Source organism: Fukomys damarensis, unplaced genomic scaffold, assembly GCF_012274545.1.
Source record: "Fukomys damarensis isolate Sample0158 unplaced genomic scaffold, DMR_v1.0_HiC HiC_scaffold_37, whole genome shotgun sequence".
Classification (NCBI taxonomy): Eukaryota; Metazoa; Chordata; class Mammalia; order Rodentia; family Bathyergidae; genus Fukomys; species Fukomys damarensis.
In genome coordinates this window covers 51,355,076-51,370,596 of record NW_022900949.1, presented here as the reverse complement: position 1 = coordinate 51,370,596, position 15,521 = coordinate 51,355,076, and the positions used below count along the sequence as shown (strand labels likewise).

The 15,521-nt window shown below is 35.6% G+C and overlaps 1 protein-coding gene across 5 annotated transcripts in view; it reads right to left on the bottom strand.

The window, feature by feature from the left end:
* Nucleotides 1-15,521, bottom strand: part of Armc8 (armadillo repeat containing 8) — a 93,201-nt gene that overhangs the window by 56,531 nt on the left and 21,149 nt on the right. For all 5 annotated transcript variants that reach the window (XM_010625559.2, XM_010625556.3, XM_010625555.3 and 2 more), the window contains 3 exons: nt 7,679-7,750; nt 5,993-6,135; nt 5,795-5,892 (listed from right to left, as the gene is read on the bottom strand). In XM_010625559.2, the coding sequence (XP_010623861.1) occupies nt 5,795-5,892; nt 5,993-6,135; nt 7,679-7,746 (309 nt within the window). In that variant the 5' untranslated portion in view covers nt 7,747-7,750. The remainder of the gene's footprint in view (nt 1-5,794; nt 5,893-5,992; nt 6,136-7,678; nt 7,751-15,521) is intronic.

The window sequence follows — 15,521 nt, the reverse complement described above, 5'->3', positions numbered from 1 at the left end:
GAAAGAAAACAATCAACTCACCTTGCTGCAGTGTTCTCCAAGAATTCCTTTTATGATGCCAAAGAAATTATACATCAAAAGAGAATTGGGCCTGAACCACAGATGGAAAGGAGACTTAGCTCAAGCCTTCTAATCGGGGGGTGGGGATTTAGCTCAGTGGTTCTGCTACCTGCCTCACAAGCACAAGCATCCAAATTTGATCCCCGGTACCAAAAAAAAAAAGAAATGTTGGGAGTGCTGGAACTATGCTTCTTAAGAACAAAAATACATTTTGATTCTATAGGTTTGAAGTAGGATCTGAGAGTCTGCATCATAACTGGCTTCCCAAAAGGCTTATTTTTCTGGTCCAGAGACACAATTTGAAAGCCTTCAAAAATAATGGGGCAAGGAATAAAAGAATGCATAAGGCCCAGGCATGGTCCTGTGATCCTAGCACTCGGGAGGCTGAGGTAGGAGGATCACAGCTAGTACGAGGCCAGCCTGAAATACATAGTGAGTTTAAGACCAGCCTGAGCCACACAGCAAGACCCTGTCTCAAAAAAAAAAAAAAAAAAAAAAAAAAGCGTAAAGGCTGGGGATACAGCTCAATAGCAGACACCTGCTTAGTATGCATGAGGTTCAAGGTTCAAACCCAGCACCACATACAAACAAACATGTATAACTGGGATAGGACAACCAAGATATATAAAAGTTAAGTAGGAAAATAAAAGGCTATTGATTCTCTAAAAGTGGAATCTTTTCTTTGTTAGTATAGCCTTCTGTGTTGTCACAAGCAGCTTAAAAAACAAAATGCAAAACTTAGAATCCCTCAAACAAAGTCAAGTATTAAATAAAAAGAAAAGGAAGAGATAAAATGAGAACATTAAAACAGGAGGGGAAACAGTGGTTCCACTTGCAGAAGAAGTGGAAGCAGTGAGAAGCAAAGACAAAACAGGCAGTAGGTAAAAACAGTATTATAGTCTTAAAAGTTATTTCTGCCTTTTCCCTTTCTTCTACTATTCTCTCAGTCACCAATTTCCCATAGTTTCAATATAACCCATCCTGCATCATCACAATTGCTCCCTGTCAACTGTGTCTATATACCTGCAGTTTACAGATGATTAAACAAGGCAAAGAACTGTTAAATAAATCCAGTATTGTGGCACACATCTGTAATTCCAGCACTCTGGGAGGCTGAGGCAAGAGGACTGCAAATTTGAGCCTGGGTAGCTTAAAATGTAAAAAATTTAAATTTTTTTACCTCAAAATGTTAAAAAAAGCTGGGGATACAGCTCCTTGGGAAGGCATTGAGTTTAACCCCTCAATACCACAAAACAAAAACAACAAATAAAAAGCAAAAGCAAAAAAAAAAAAAAAAAAAAAAAAAAAAAAAAAAAAAAAAAAAAAAAAAAAAAACTAAACAAAACAAAAAACCTAAAAAGCCAAAAATCTTAATTACCCATCTTATGAACAGGATTTAAAACTAGAAATCCTACCCTCTTCTGACTAGACTATCCTGTCTCTACTTAGTGCTTGACTTACCATTTACAGCTAGTGAGTTACAAGCCAACTCACAGTCAATTACACTGAAAGACCTCTCTGTCAGTTCACCCTCCATCTAATACTTTTTAGGATTCTTTATTATCTCCAAGGCATAAAAATCTCTGAGGCAAAGGGAGACATTTCATAATTTAGATGATCTCACTGTATAAATTTAACCTCCTTAGGTCTTAACTGTTCTCCTGTAAAAAAGTTGGCCTAAACCAGACTTTTCCAAACTGTGCGCCATGATCCACTAGTGGGGCATGAATCAGTTTACAGGGACTGAAGGAGTTCAAACACCTGGCTAGTATCAATTACTCCACTTATTATCCCTGAGCTGTTGTGGGTGAGAAATTCCTAGAGTACAGCAAAAAGATAATTGGTTTAACTTCTTTGAAAATACGACAATATGATTTCAGGGAAACAGAATACTAGTCAAGTCGCTCTCTCTGGAATGCTTTAAGTAGAATGCTCTCCGTAGTCCTGAAGTGAAAGTTCCTGGGCTCTACACCAGAATACTAATCAGATGCTCTACAGGTAGGATCTGGCAACCCCAATAAACCCTCCAAGTAATTTTGGGACATGCTCAGCTAAGAACTGTTATAGTACACAATCTATGGATTTATAAGGCATGATTTCTTGAAGAATGCCAGATAAAACTCAGAGTAATTAAAAATTAAGATGTTTCAGGGCCAGGGATTTAGCTCAGTGGTCTACTGCCTGCCTCACACAAGGTCCTGAGTTTGATCCCTAGTACCATTAAAAAAAAAAAAAAAAGTTTCATGTTTCATAATTTAGACACTACTGTGTAAAGTGATGCACAAATCTCACAGACCATTTTTATCACTGAAGACAGATGAGTATGTGTCTAATGGAGAAAGGATGGACTATGAAGTCACAGAACATGTCCCTCTACATGCTTGCCTTACCTATGGCTCTCTTTGCTTATATTCGTGAAATACTTTATTCTGGATAAGATCTCAATAGCTCTGATTTGTATGCATCCAATTTGACAACTAATTCTTCAGATGAGCTCAGAATCACAACTGGCACACTTTTAAAGAAAATGCACTTTTAATTCTTTCAGGAAGATACCCAGATAATCCAGAAGAATAGCTGGGTCAAATGGGACCTCTAATCCTAATATTTTGAGGACCCTTCCTTCACACTGATTTCCACAGTGATTGCACCAGTCTTCACCAACAGTAGAGAAGGCTTCCTTTTTCCCAATAACCCCACTAGCATTTGTTATTGGCTGATTTGTTGATAGCAGTCATCCTTTCTGTAATAAGGTGGAATCTCAGCATTGTTTTAACTTGTGCCTCTCAGATGACCAGTGATGTTGAACACTTTTACATATATTTATGTGCTGTTTGTACTTCTTCATCTGAGAATTGTCTATTCATTTCAGATGCCCACTTTTGGATTGTGTCCTTCAGTTTGGGGGTTCAATTTTTTGCAATTCTTTATATGTTCTAGATATTAGTTCTCTGTCTGAGGGACTACTGGCTAGAATTTTCCCAGTCTGTTGATTATTTCTTTTGCAATGCAAAAGCTTTTTAAGAGGGTCAGATTCCCAGCTGTTAATTCTTTGTATTATTTCCCATGCAGTCTGGGTTTTATTCATGAAGTCTTTTCCTACCCCTATGACCTCAAGAGTTCTCCTTATTCTCTCTTCCAGAAGATTTAGTGTTTCTGTTTTAATATTTAGATCCTTGATTCATTTTTATTTTAGTTTAGTGCAGATGAGAGACATGGGTACAATTGTGGTCTTCGGCATGTAGAAAGCTAGTATTTCCAGGACCACTTATTAAAGAGGCTATCCTTCTTCCATTGGATGTGTGTGGCCCCTCTGTCAAAGATAAGGTGGCTGAGTGTGTTTGGGGTTGTTTCTGTGTCTTCAAGTCTGTTCCACTGATCTAAAGCTTCATACCATAGCAATATATGCACACCCATGTTTATACTGACAGTTTATAGTGGTTACATCTTGGAAACAACCCAAATGCCCATCAACTGATGAACAGATAAAGTGGGTTTTCAATACAATGGAGTACTACTCAGCCATAAAGAAGGAGAGCTGAGACATTTATAGCTAAACGGATGCATCTTGAAGCTATATTCTTAAGTGAAGTAAAATGGACACATGTGTAAATGTTACATTGTCTCTCTTGTATAAGAAACTGAAAATGTAAATAGGGACCAGAGTGTGTAACAGACAATGTGAAATAAGAAAAAAAAAATATTTCAATAGGAAGGGGGAATAGAGAGAGGAGGGGGGAAAGGAAGGAAGAAAAAAGAAAAATAAGAAGGAAAAAATAGAAATGGGATTTTGTAAATAAAGAAGGGGGAAAGGGGTTGAAGGGAAGGGAGGCTAATGGGGAAAAAAAGAAATCAAGATATATCATATAAAGGTACAAATTCCCTAGGATGAATAGAATCATTATATAAATCTGAATTGTACCAATAAAATTAAAAATAATTTTAAAAAGAAAATGAGAAACAATAGATAGAAAGCAGAGGGCATTACATTTGGGTAACTGCTGTGACATTTATCTCAGGATTCATACACACACAAACTAGTTCTCAGGTATTTGCCAAAGCAATGGAAAATATATTTTTAAATTTAGACTGTAGGTAAGCTATTTAAATATTGGCCTAGATAATTTTCATTAAGAATTCTATCAATAGGGGGCCAGGGATTTAGCTCAGTGGTTCGGTGGCCTGCCTCGCAAGTGGAAGAACCTGAGTTCGATCCCCGGTACCACAAAAAAAAAAAAAAAAAAAAAAAAAAAAAAAAAAAAAAAAAAAGAATTCTATCAATAGATTAAAAGATCCCTTCATAATCCCTGAGGCTTTTCAAAACCACCAGCTGACTCCAAACATCTTTGGGTTCTCTCTCACAGGTACTCTCTGATTCTAGCCTGGCAAGCAAACTGGTTCTGGCCCATCTCTTTAGCTGAAATAATGATGACCTTCCCATAGCAAATCATTCTGCCTAACATACTGTAGTTCTTTTACACCAATCCTTCCTAAAATGGCCTCCTTCCTCTACTTCTTGGAATCTTATCCATTTAAGACCCAGGTTAAATTTTACCTTCCCGAAAAAATGTTCCACATCACTGGTCATTTGAGAGACGCAGATAAAAACAACACTGAGATTCCACCTCACCCCACAAAGAATGGCTGCTATCCAGAAATCAAACAATAACAAATGTTGGTGGGGTTGTGTGGAGCAAGGAACCCTTCTCCATTGTTGGTAGGAGTGCAGACTGGTGCAATCACTATGGAAATCAATATGGAGATACCTCAAAGAGCTGAGACTAGAGGTTCCATTTTACTCAGCCATCCCTCTGCTAGCTATCTTTCCAAAAGAATTAAAAGAATTATATCACAGTGATATATGCATACCCATGTTTACAGTGGTGTAATTGATAATAGCTAAAACTTGGAAAAAGCCCATTTGCCCATCAGTTGGAGAATGGATAAAGAGCATGTGGTTTTTCTATAAAATGGAATACTACTCAGCCATAAAAAATGAGAAATTAGAGTCATTCACAGAAAAATGGATACATATTGAGGATATATTCCTAAGTGAATAAATAAGTCACACAAGTATAAATACCAAATAGTTTCTCTGGAGTGAAAAACTATAATGGTACATAAGATCCTAATGATATAACTGACAATGTGAAATGGGAAGAAAAGGGCTAAAAGAGTAGGGGAAATGGGAAGGGCAGGGGAAAGGTAATAAGGGAAAAGGAAAAAAAAACATGAGAAAACAAAAAAATAGAAATAAAGTATTTGTAAATAGGGAAGGGAGGAGGTGAAGGGATGGAAGGGATAAGGGGGAAAAATGAGAACCAAGACCTGTCATGTAAAGGCACAAGATCCCAATGATGAATGTAACTGTACTGTATACCTAAAATGTACCAATAAACTCAATGTGAAAAAAAAATTATCTTCTCTACAAAACTTGCTTTCTAGGACTTGAACCCCAACTGAGTAGCATAAAATATACACTCTTGCTGAGTCACATAAAGAGATAAAAATGGGCCCTTTTTCTTTTCAACAATTTATAAATTCCATAAGGTCTGAAACCATTGTTCACTTATTTACAAAGCCTAAAACATGTGATATTTATAAATAAGGAAGCACTCAAACACTTCTTGAGACTTTTCCACACATCAATTAGAAGAATTTGGAAACACTAAGCCAGTTGGGAGTAGGCTATTAGTGAAATATAATTAATGACTCGAAAACATCCAAAACTCACTGTATACAATAGCTCCTCCGGAGTGACAGGACTGGTAAAGATGGTACGTAGGCATCGGAGGCAAGCTTCAATGAACTTCAGGTCTGGGGACAGCAGTCCTATTAACAGAAATTATATGAGATTCATCTTTTCAACCAGAATTTAAAGCACTGCAAACTAATTCTAATCTTTACTGATACAAAATGGTTTCCTACGTACCTTGCAGTAAGGCAGGGATAATGTGGCAGTCTAGTAGAGACTTGACATTATTTTCAGTACCCATAGCAAGACTTCCCAGTACCACTGCACATTCAGTTTTTAGCTCAGTGCTTGATGTCTCTTGCTGAAGCAAATACAACAATCTAAAAAGAAAGAACTTGATAAAGAGACTGAAAAAACAAAAGTAAATTAATGTGATCAAACAATGTATTAACAGAAGGCTACCAGTATATTCTACAAACTAGAAATATGGTTGGCTGAGATTTTTTTGAATCCTTCTGGGTAATGGTAATTTATTTATAGCATCTGCTAATGCAGTAGAGAAACATTTGGGAAAAGTCCAGAAGAGATTTTCTTCACTTTGAACAAAAGAGCTATTACAATAATCTCAATTTATCAAACTAAAGATGTGAAAGTTGCATACATGAGGTCTCTGTAGAAATGATACTATAATCCTTTATCTGCTATTTCTTGGGGTAGTCTCTTCAAAATATGAAGACTCCCAATAACAGGCACTGTTGCATATTAAATTCAAACTAGAAATGGGCCCTGAATAGAACTGTGATGTTCAGACAGTGGAGGGCTAGCCTAAATTATAGAATACTCAGATCTTATCAGCTCTTCAAGCATGGAAAGAAAGCACTCTTCTCTGTCCAAATCTTCCATTTGCAAAATGAGAAAATCCTCCCACTTCCAATGTAGCCCAGCTTGCCAAACAAGTAGTTTCTAAACCCTAACCCTTTACCACTTATGATCATCTTCCTTATATTCTAAAGTAGAATCCTTATGTTCCTTAAAACACAAATCCCCTAAGAAAAGCTGCTGAGAGCTTTGTGACTATTAAGAATATGTTTGAAGTCGTTGATATTAAAAACATTAAAACCATTAACCCTGTATCAAAAGAAAAAAACTGTGAATAAAAAACTTATAGTAACTGTATATAAAACTTAGTTTTGTGTAGCAAAGGCAGTAAGGAGAAGTTATGTAAGTACTACTGCCTGCCAAAATGAAGTACACTAGGTCATCAGAAGAATAAATCAAACTTCTATGTTAACTGAAAAAACAGGAGATTATTAAAATCGGAAAAAAAGTAGGAAAGAAAAATTAAGGAGGTTTGTTTCTTCTCTTTGAATTCAAAAAGGTCTTGAGAATGCTAATAACCTAATAATTCTAATAAACCACCCACCTACACAAAAACTGCAAAAAGCTCTAAGGAGATTGCGAAGAAAGTATCAAGCTGGTGTACACTGCTTGGGTACCCAACAAACTCTTGTATTATAAGTCAATGGTCTTCCAAATTATTAATGTATTAATACATTCAGTTCTTATTCCACTTGCTGGTATTGTGTGTGTGTGTGTGTGTGTGTGTGTGTATATATAAATATATATATGTTTTTTTAAATTTTTTTTCCCCTGAGAGATAATTCATGTACTTCAAAGAATTTCCTTTTTTTAAAAAAAAGGATTTATTTTGGGCTGGGGATTAAGCTCAGTGGTGCTCTGCCGCCTGCCTTGCAAACAAACACAAGATCACGGGTTTGATCTCCAGTAACAAAAAAGGGGGGGGGACTCATTTTTAAAATAGAAATGACAATATTAAAAAGGGGGTCTTAATATTGAGGATAAAAAAAATATATCTGAAATATAGCGTGAATGGCAGAAAAGGGGATTAGATACCAAACATACCTTGGAACAGCTCCTAAAACAATGAGATTGGCTTTCTGCTTGTTGTTTCCAATGACAGCATTTTTCATGTCTCTAAATTCAGAGGAAGAAAAAAAGGTGCAGTGTTGTGACATCAGAAAGAAATATCAAAGCTCAATTCATTCTACTTTATCATACTATATCCTGGATTGGCATATATAGAAATTAGTGACAAAGCATTAACCCTTTTCTTCTCAGAGAGCTAAAAATGACGGAACAGAGACAGGTGCCAAGTAACTGTGGAAGCTGTAAAGGAGAGTAGTGTACAAAGTAGGAGATTCCCTGAGTACTGGCAAAGACTTCCAATACAGAGGGTTGAGTTCTAGAAACTGTACTAGCCCTTTGAATATAAAGGACATTAGGCCACCTTCAATGCTCACAGCTCTGGGAGAGGGGAGTATAAACCACCAGCTCGTGGAACTTATCTGACCTTCTACCAGAGATCACTTTCCCCAGCTTTTTCTGACTTTATTATTTAGACTATTATTCCACTTTATCTGTTTCACTGTCTTTTAGTTGCCCCCTGTTGGGATTTGTTTCATTCTTTTTTTTTTTAATGGTTACTTTAGAACTTTCAGTACATCATTTATCACACTCTTAATGTGATATTATCCCATTTCACACATGCTTCAAGAGCCTTGTAATCTACTTCTACTCCTCATCCTTTCTTTGTGCTACTATTGTGAATTTTATGTTTAAAATTCTTAGAAACAACATAGTACACTGTCATTATTTTTTTTAAAGCAGTCATCTTTTAAGATAAGTAAAAATTATTAAAACTACTCATATTTCTTATATACAGTATTCACAAGTCTTTTATTCTAGCTACGTTTTACCAAGAATAAAACTATTCCACAACAAGAATACCTCTACCAAAGACCAAGCAATTCACAAGCTCCTGGTTGGTTCCAGAGCACATGTGGGTATAAAACAACTTGCTCAAAACAAACACAGAACTACCAATAAATTAAAATGTTTTAAAAACTCTTCCCTTTATCAGTCAGTAGTGTTCCCTTTGTTTTCTTGGTACCAGGGATCAAATTCAGGACCTTGAGCTTGTGAGGTAGGCAGTGGCACCACTGAGCTAAATTCCTGGCCCTTTTTAAAAAATTAATTAATTAATTTATTTATTTATTTATTTTGGTACTGGGAATCAAACTCAGGCCCTTGCGCTTATGAGGCAGGCAGTGGAACCACTGAGCCAGATCCCCGACCCTATTTATTTTATTTAAAAAAATTTTTTTTTCTTTTTCTTTTCTAGTACCAGGGATTGAACTTGGGACTTTGTGCTTGCGAGACAGGCAGAGGCACCACTGAGCTAAGTCCTTGGCCCACTGTTCTCTTCATATAGAACACTAGGTGTTTCTATACAACAGTGGTTCTCAAAGTAAGAAGGAGGGCATTTACCACCTTCAAGGGGTAGTTCACAAGTCTGTAAGAATGTCTGGAAATTTCTGGACACAGTATTACAAATAAAAAGGTCTTTTTTGCATACTTTTCTTTTTAATATTTGAATTTTTCAGTATTATACTTATCTTACAAATAAAAAGGAGGCACACTTTCTATCAAAAGTTAATCGTCTTGGAAAATCAGATCACCAGTTTAATGGCACTTACTATATTTGAATCACCTATACCACCCATGCATACTCAGCCTATATTTGTAGTCCTTGCTCTATCTCATTAAGTGTTCCAATGTAGTAAGGTCTAAGTATTTACACTGCAATATATTAACATGTTTTATCTTTTATATTATAAGAAGGGAAGGCATTATACGATATTTGAAATTTTGTAAGTAAGTTATATTACTATGAGTTTAGTTTCAGGACAGTAGCAGGGTCTTTACAAAATATTTACAACAGGAAGTCTGAAAGTGTTAAGATAATTGTTAGGTAGCACCGACATTTTTAGTTCATTCATTTCTTTCATATCCCAAATGAAGGTCCCCTAAATATGTTAAGCATCTAATTTTACTTCTTTTTAGATAGGAGAGGTCCATAATATGTAGGAATTTTTTTTAGCTTACCTTGAAAGTTACAGTTCTAAGATAATTGCATAGTTTACAAAACAAGATCTTGTAGAAAGTAAAGGGAGATTAAAAATTACTTTTAAAAAAATCAACAAGTGCCAGGGATTTAGCTCAGTGTCACCATGCCTGCCTTTTAAGTGCAAGGTACTGAGTTTGATCCCTGGTACCAAAAAACAAAATCAAAATTTAAAAATTGACAAATACTTATATATTTCCAACACCTGACAATATTCCCTGGCATTTAATACCTGGTAATAGGCTAGGGATACAGTTTACTGGTAGAGCACCTTACTAACTTGCACAAGATCCTGGGTAAGATCCCCAGCACCACCAAAAAACAAAAAAGTAATCATCTTCCATAATTATCATTTTCAATTACTACAGGGAAAAAAGTGTTAAGTATTAGGGAAGGGGTAAAAGCAGATTCTTCCCACAAGTTTTTGAATGGTATCTTTACAAGTCTTGAGCCAAACACTGAAACTACCTGCTCTTTTCTTCCATTAGCTCTGTAGGAGTATATCTTACAGAGCCTGATTTATCCCTCTCTGAAAACTATCCCTCAAATCTTCTATATGGTTAAGATAAGTAACACTGTTTCATTATGAGACTAAACTGAATGAAGTTTACTGAGGTTTTTATCAAGTTCTGATACATGATTATACAACTGCATGATATCAAAGCCTCAGCTAATAAATCAGTTATAAGAAACTACATCTAGGGTCCTGCCTCCTTATGAATACCCGCTATTTTCTTATGGGCTTAGTTCCAACTCATCAGCTTAGAGATTTTAACCTAGCAGCTATTCATTTACTTACATTATCTTTCCTTCTGTTAATGTGTCCCTGCCTTAAATAAAGCACATTAACTTATCCAGCTATATATTTAATGTGCCAGGTGTCATTCTGGGCACTCTACTGTATTCTAAAATTCCAAAACCTACTATTTTGTCAGTTTCCTCTAACCCTCTTCCAAAACTAAGCAGAAATGAGGTATATGTATGTCTCTATATAAGCTATTCCAAACATCTGAAGTAAATGTTTTTATAGATGAAAGCAAAACCCCCTCCAAAACCAATTTTCAGTTTGTTTTTGTTCTCCCCCACCTTTCCACGACAGGCAAGCACTCTACCAATGAAACACCGCGCAGGCCCTCACAATCCTCTAAACAGTTTACGAAAAGGGAATGATGGGGGTATCTGGTGGCTCCAGAATAAATACAGACTGCAAAGAACCCAATTAACACAACAGAGCAATAGCTAGGCATAGTGGTACACACCTGTAATCCCAGCACTCAGGAGGCTGAGGCAGGAGGATCACTATGAGTTCAAGACCAGCCTGGGCAACACAGTGAGTTCCAGGTCAGTCTCAACTACATAGTGAGACTCTGTCTCCAAAAACAAAAGAACAAACACATACAACGAGCGATGTCTAGGAAGAAAATAATTTTGGCTTTGTCTCTAAGTAAGTAAATATATCTGTGCTAGACAGGGGAAAAAAGATGAACAAGGTCCAGCAAGTAAGTTCTACTCAATGGTTACAAAAAGGGATGCCAGCAGATTATCACTATGAAAGTGTTAAAATGAGATGACAATCATCACATTTTCCCCATTTTTAACAGCTCTAAATACAGTGTAGTCTAGCTGCTTATCTCTCATTTTCTTATCCCCTTCCTCAGATGTTCCCTTGGCTAACTTCTAGTCCTCTAGGAAGTATGGCCCTTGCCCTGCAGGTCTGGGTTAGGTGCCTCTGCTGGAGCCCTCCATCATAACATACCCATCAATTTATTAGAACAGAAGTCTGCTCCTCTTTAGAGGCAACAAGGTAAACCTGACCTGGAGTCATCAGAGAAGTTACTGTCAAAGGATCATTAATTACAGTGATTCTAGAAAGTATATCATACAGGAAGGAATATGTATTTTTGTAAAATTCGAACTATCATTCAAGATAAGAGCAAAACAAAACTATCTAAGATCAATATATCATCTTAATATTTACAAAGCATTCCATATCCACTACTTTATTTCAGCTCCATCACAACCTTGAGTACTATTAATTCTATTTTACAGATAAGGAAGACACAACTCAGGTTTCGGGCTTCTTTCAGAACTGTATACTATTTTAATGACAAAACCAATCATGTCAACCCATGTCTTTTATGCCAAATTATTTTTTCCATTACCTCCAGAAATTTGGTATTTATGACTGATAGTAAAGAAAAATTATTAGCAAAATTTTTTTTCCTTGTTTACATTTTTACACAAAATGTGTTTCATGGGTTTATCTGTACACACCCTGTGCCCACCAGAAGTCATGGAGCATTTGTATTGCAATTTAATAAATGCTTTTTTCTTAAACACACACACACACACACACACACAAAAAAAAAGTGTTTCTTTTAGATAAACATCCTTTTACCAGGAGATCAAAGAAATGTAAACCATTGTCTATCAACTTTTTTAATGTGGTAAGGATGGTCTACTTATATTCTACTGAAATTCAACAACCAAATTCTGAACACAGCACTAACTAGGCTCTATGAAGAATACAAAAACATCACACAATGGGATGCTGGATCTGAAGAGCTTACAACCTCTCTGGAGAGACAAAAGTAATACAATGTAAGGCAATACTATATGATAAACTGTTTTTAATTGCTGTAAGAAAAGCAGATAAACTAAACAGATTGTTTGACTTAATGGTAGCAATGAAATCAAACCTTAGAAAATGGTCAGATAAGAAGATGGAGAGACTAAAATGGAAAGCCATTCACAGAAGACTGTATTGGAAATGAGTATGGCATATTTCTGGGGCACTACAGAAAGCCCAGGTTTTTAAAAAAGTTCACTTTAGGGTAGCATGAAACAAAATTTAAAAAGTAATAAGGATTACAGACAAACTAAAGTGAGACAGATCAAGGCACAATTATGTTTTTTATCACAAAAGTCACACAGAAGAAACAGTGCCTAAGGAAGTAAGTTACATATAGAATGGGGTTGGCATGCTATACTGTGAGGATCAAGAGAAGTAATCTAAGTGACTGATGCTTCCCTTTTATGGTCCCAAGTATGCCTGTACTTGTTATCATCATAGTATTTACTAATCAATCGTAGGTAAGAACAGCAGTGGTAAACCTATGGCATGCATGCCACAGTGGGCTATTTGCTAACACTGAAAGTTCTAAAAGGTTCACCATCACTGACTTAGATTATTTCTGTAGTTATCTGATGCATTCACTAGACTTGGATCCTCCAGACCAATGACTGTACTATTCATTCTTTCATAGCCCCATACTATTGCAATGACTGGCATTTGACAGGCATTCAAAAATCAACTCAACTATATATCTGATTATATGAAAGCAATTAGGGTAACAGAACTAGAATTATTAATACAAAGGACATTTTGAGGAAGCAGTTAACAAGATGATTTCCTAGGTACAGGAAATATATTTGTATATGGCATGTTATGAGTGATTACTTTGTGTTTAGACACAAAAAACATGAGGAAACTTAGAGAAAAAAATCATCTTAGCAAGGCAAGGATCTATCTTGACTTCAGATATGCTATATTACCTTTGAGGTGAGATAAGAATATCCAATAGAAAGGCAAAAAAGGAAGACTTGAGGGCCGAGGATTTAGCTCAGTGGTTCTGCCGCCTGCCTCGCAAGCAGAAGGACCTGAGTTCGATCCCAAGTATCAAAAACAAAAAAAAGGAAGCCTTGAGGATATCCCACTTTTGAGGGATAGCAGAAGTCAAATATGAATTAGTGAAGTAAAAATTTCAGCTAAAATGTAGATGGAATCTTACATTTTTGTGCTTAAACAGACACCCACTTTAACATAGAGGTTAAAGTTTCTACTTCATGTCCTTTCTTTGCCCTAAAAGATGAATTAGAGAAACAGGGCTCAAATATTAAAACAACATGTACAGTGACTACTATAGCAGTCAACATGTAGCAGTGACTACACGGGGCTAAAGAAGAGTGTTATCAAAGTGGTCAATATTGAGAGAAGTTAAATACTAAATTTTGCTATTAAGATAGTAGCAAGTTTAAAAACAGGACTTGGAATCTAGATTTGCTAAAGAAATACAGTTCCAGTAGTCAGGTATATGTATATTTATTTATATCAAAAATAGCATAAATTCTAACAGAAACCTATTATGAACTAAAAACAAAACTATCTTTAGAGTATTGAAGAGTAGAGACCTAAAGATCAATTATTCATTTTGAACAAGAATTACACTTTTCACTTATCTGCAGCAGTTGCTGCTTACATACTGTCTATAATCATTTTGGTCTAATATAAAGAAGCCAAATATACTGGGTGCTGAAAACTACAATTTGAGTATAAAGTTTGACTTACTTATAAACACTCATTGTTCATAAGAAATCTCACCCATACAACAGGGAAAAACACATTCTTGTAGACAGCTAACAAGAAGGCAACACAGTAAACAACTTACAAAATCATAACTCTAAGAATTACAAACATGTCTTTCTGTAATGCTGAAACATGTTTTTTTAAGTCCTTTGGAATATTAAACTATATTTAAAATATCAAGCTAAAAATATTTAGGCATTTATTATAAATGTATTTATTAAATTGCACTCTTCACTTCTGGAAACAGTAAGGTGATTTGTAATCATGTATTTATAAAATAAAGAGTTGGGTAAAATAAATACCCTTATTTTTGAGCCAGTATTTAATTTAAAAAATTATATATTTACTGTTAAGAAGCCATAAGATGCTACACAGAACAGTCAGACATGTGGCACACACATATAATCCCCCCACTTGGGAGACAAAGGCAGGAGAATCATCATGAGTTGTGACTATAAGCTGTGTGTCTTTGTACATATTTACCCATAATACTTTTTAAAATAACTGATGAACTGTATTAAGGGAAAGGAATTTTTAAGTTTTTTAAAGGATATTAATTTATAAGTATCCTTAAACCTAATGGTTTCATTTTATGGGAACTTATCTTCAGTTCATGCATGAAAATAGATGCTTACATTCTACTGAAACCAGAAGCATTTCATTTTCTAGAACTAGAAAACTGAATAATCATTACCAAAATAAATTCATTTCATTAATACATTAAAATACTTCAGGAGACACTTCAGAATAAGTCCTGGTGAAAACCACACAATTCAATAGCATCTAGAACTGCCTGTGACTTAACCAAAGAGGTCTAGTCTATTTCTGTTCTATTCAACTTTGAAACTACAAAACCAGCCACATGTGCTCATATCAGCTTTTGCTTTTCATTATAGGAGTATACCATATCAACATATGGTCACATAGGAATATCTATTTATCTTTGCATTGAGAATCACTTACGTAAAAACGGACCAAAAGTTCCAGTTTAGCAATATTTTAACACACACACACACTACATAGTGTTCATGAAGCTTTGATTCATAATCTACAAAAACATTTGAAAAGCTATTGTTCTTTCACTATGATATTTATTTTTTGTTTGTTTGTTTTGTTTTGTTTTGTTTTTTGAGACAGGGTCTCACTATGGAGTGAGACTGACCTGGAACTCACTATGTAGCTCAGGCTGGTCTTGAACTCACAGCGATCCTCCTGCCTCAGCCTCCCAAGTGCTGGGATTACAGGTGTGCGCCACCACGCCCGGCCTTCCACTATGATATTTAACATGGCTAAACCAATACTATAATAACTTCACCAAAAAATGCACAGCAATTGTTTTTTAAAGAAACACACAGAACTCCACACATGAGAATTTGCAATATAGGGTAGTTTGTCTGATACACTTACCTACTATG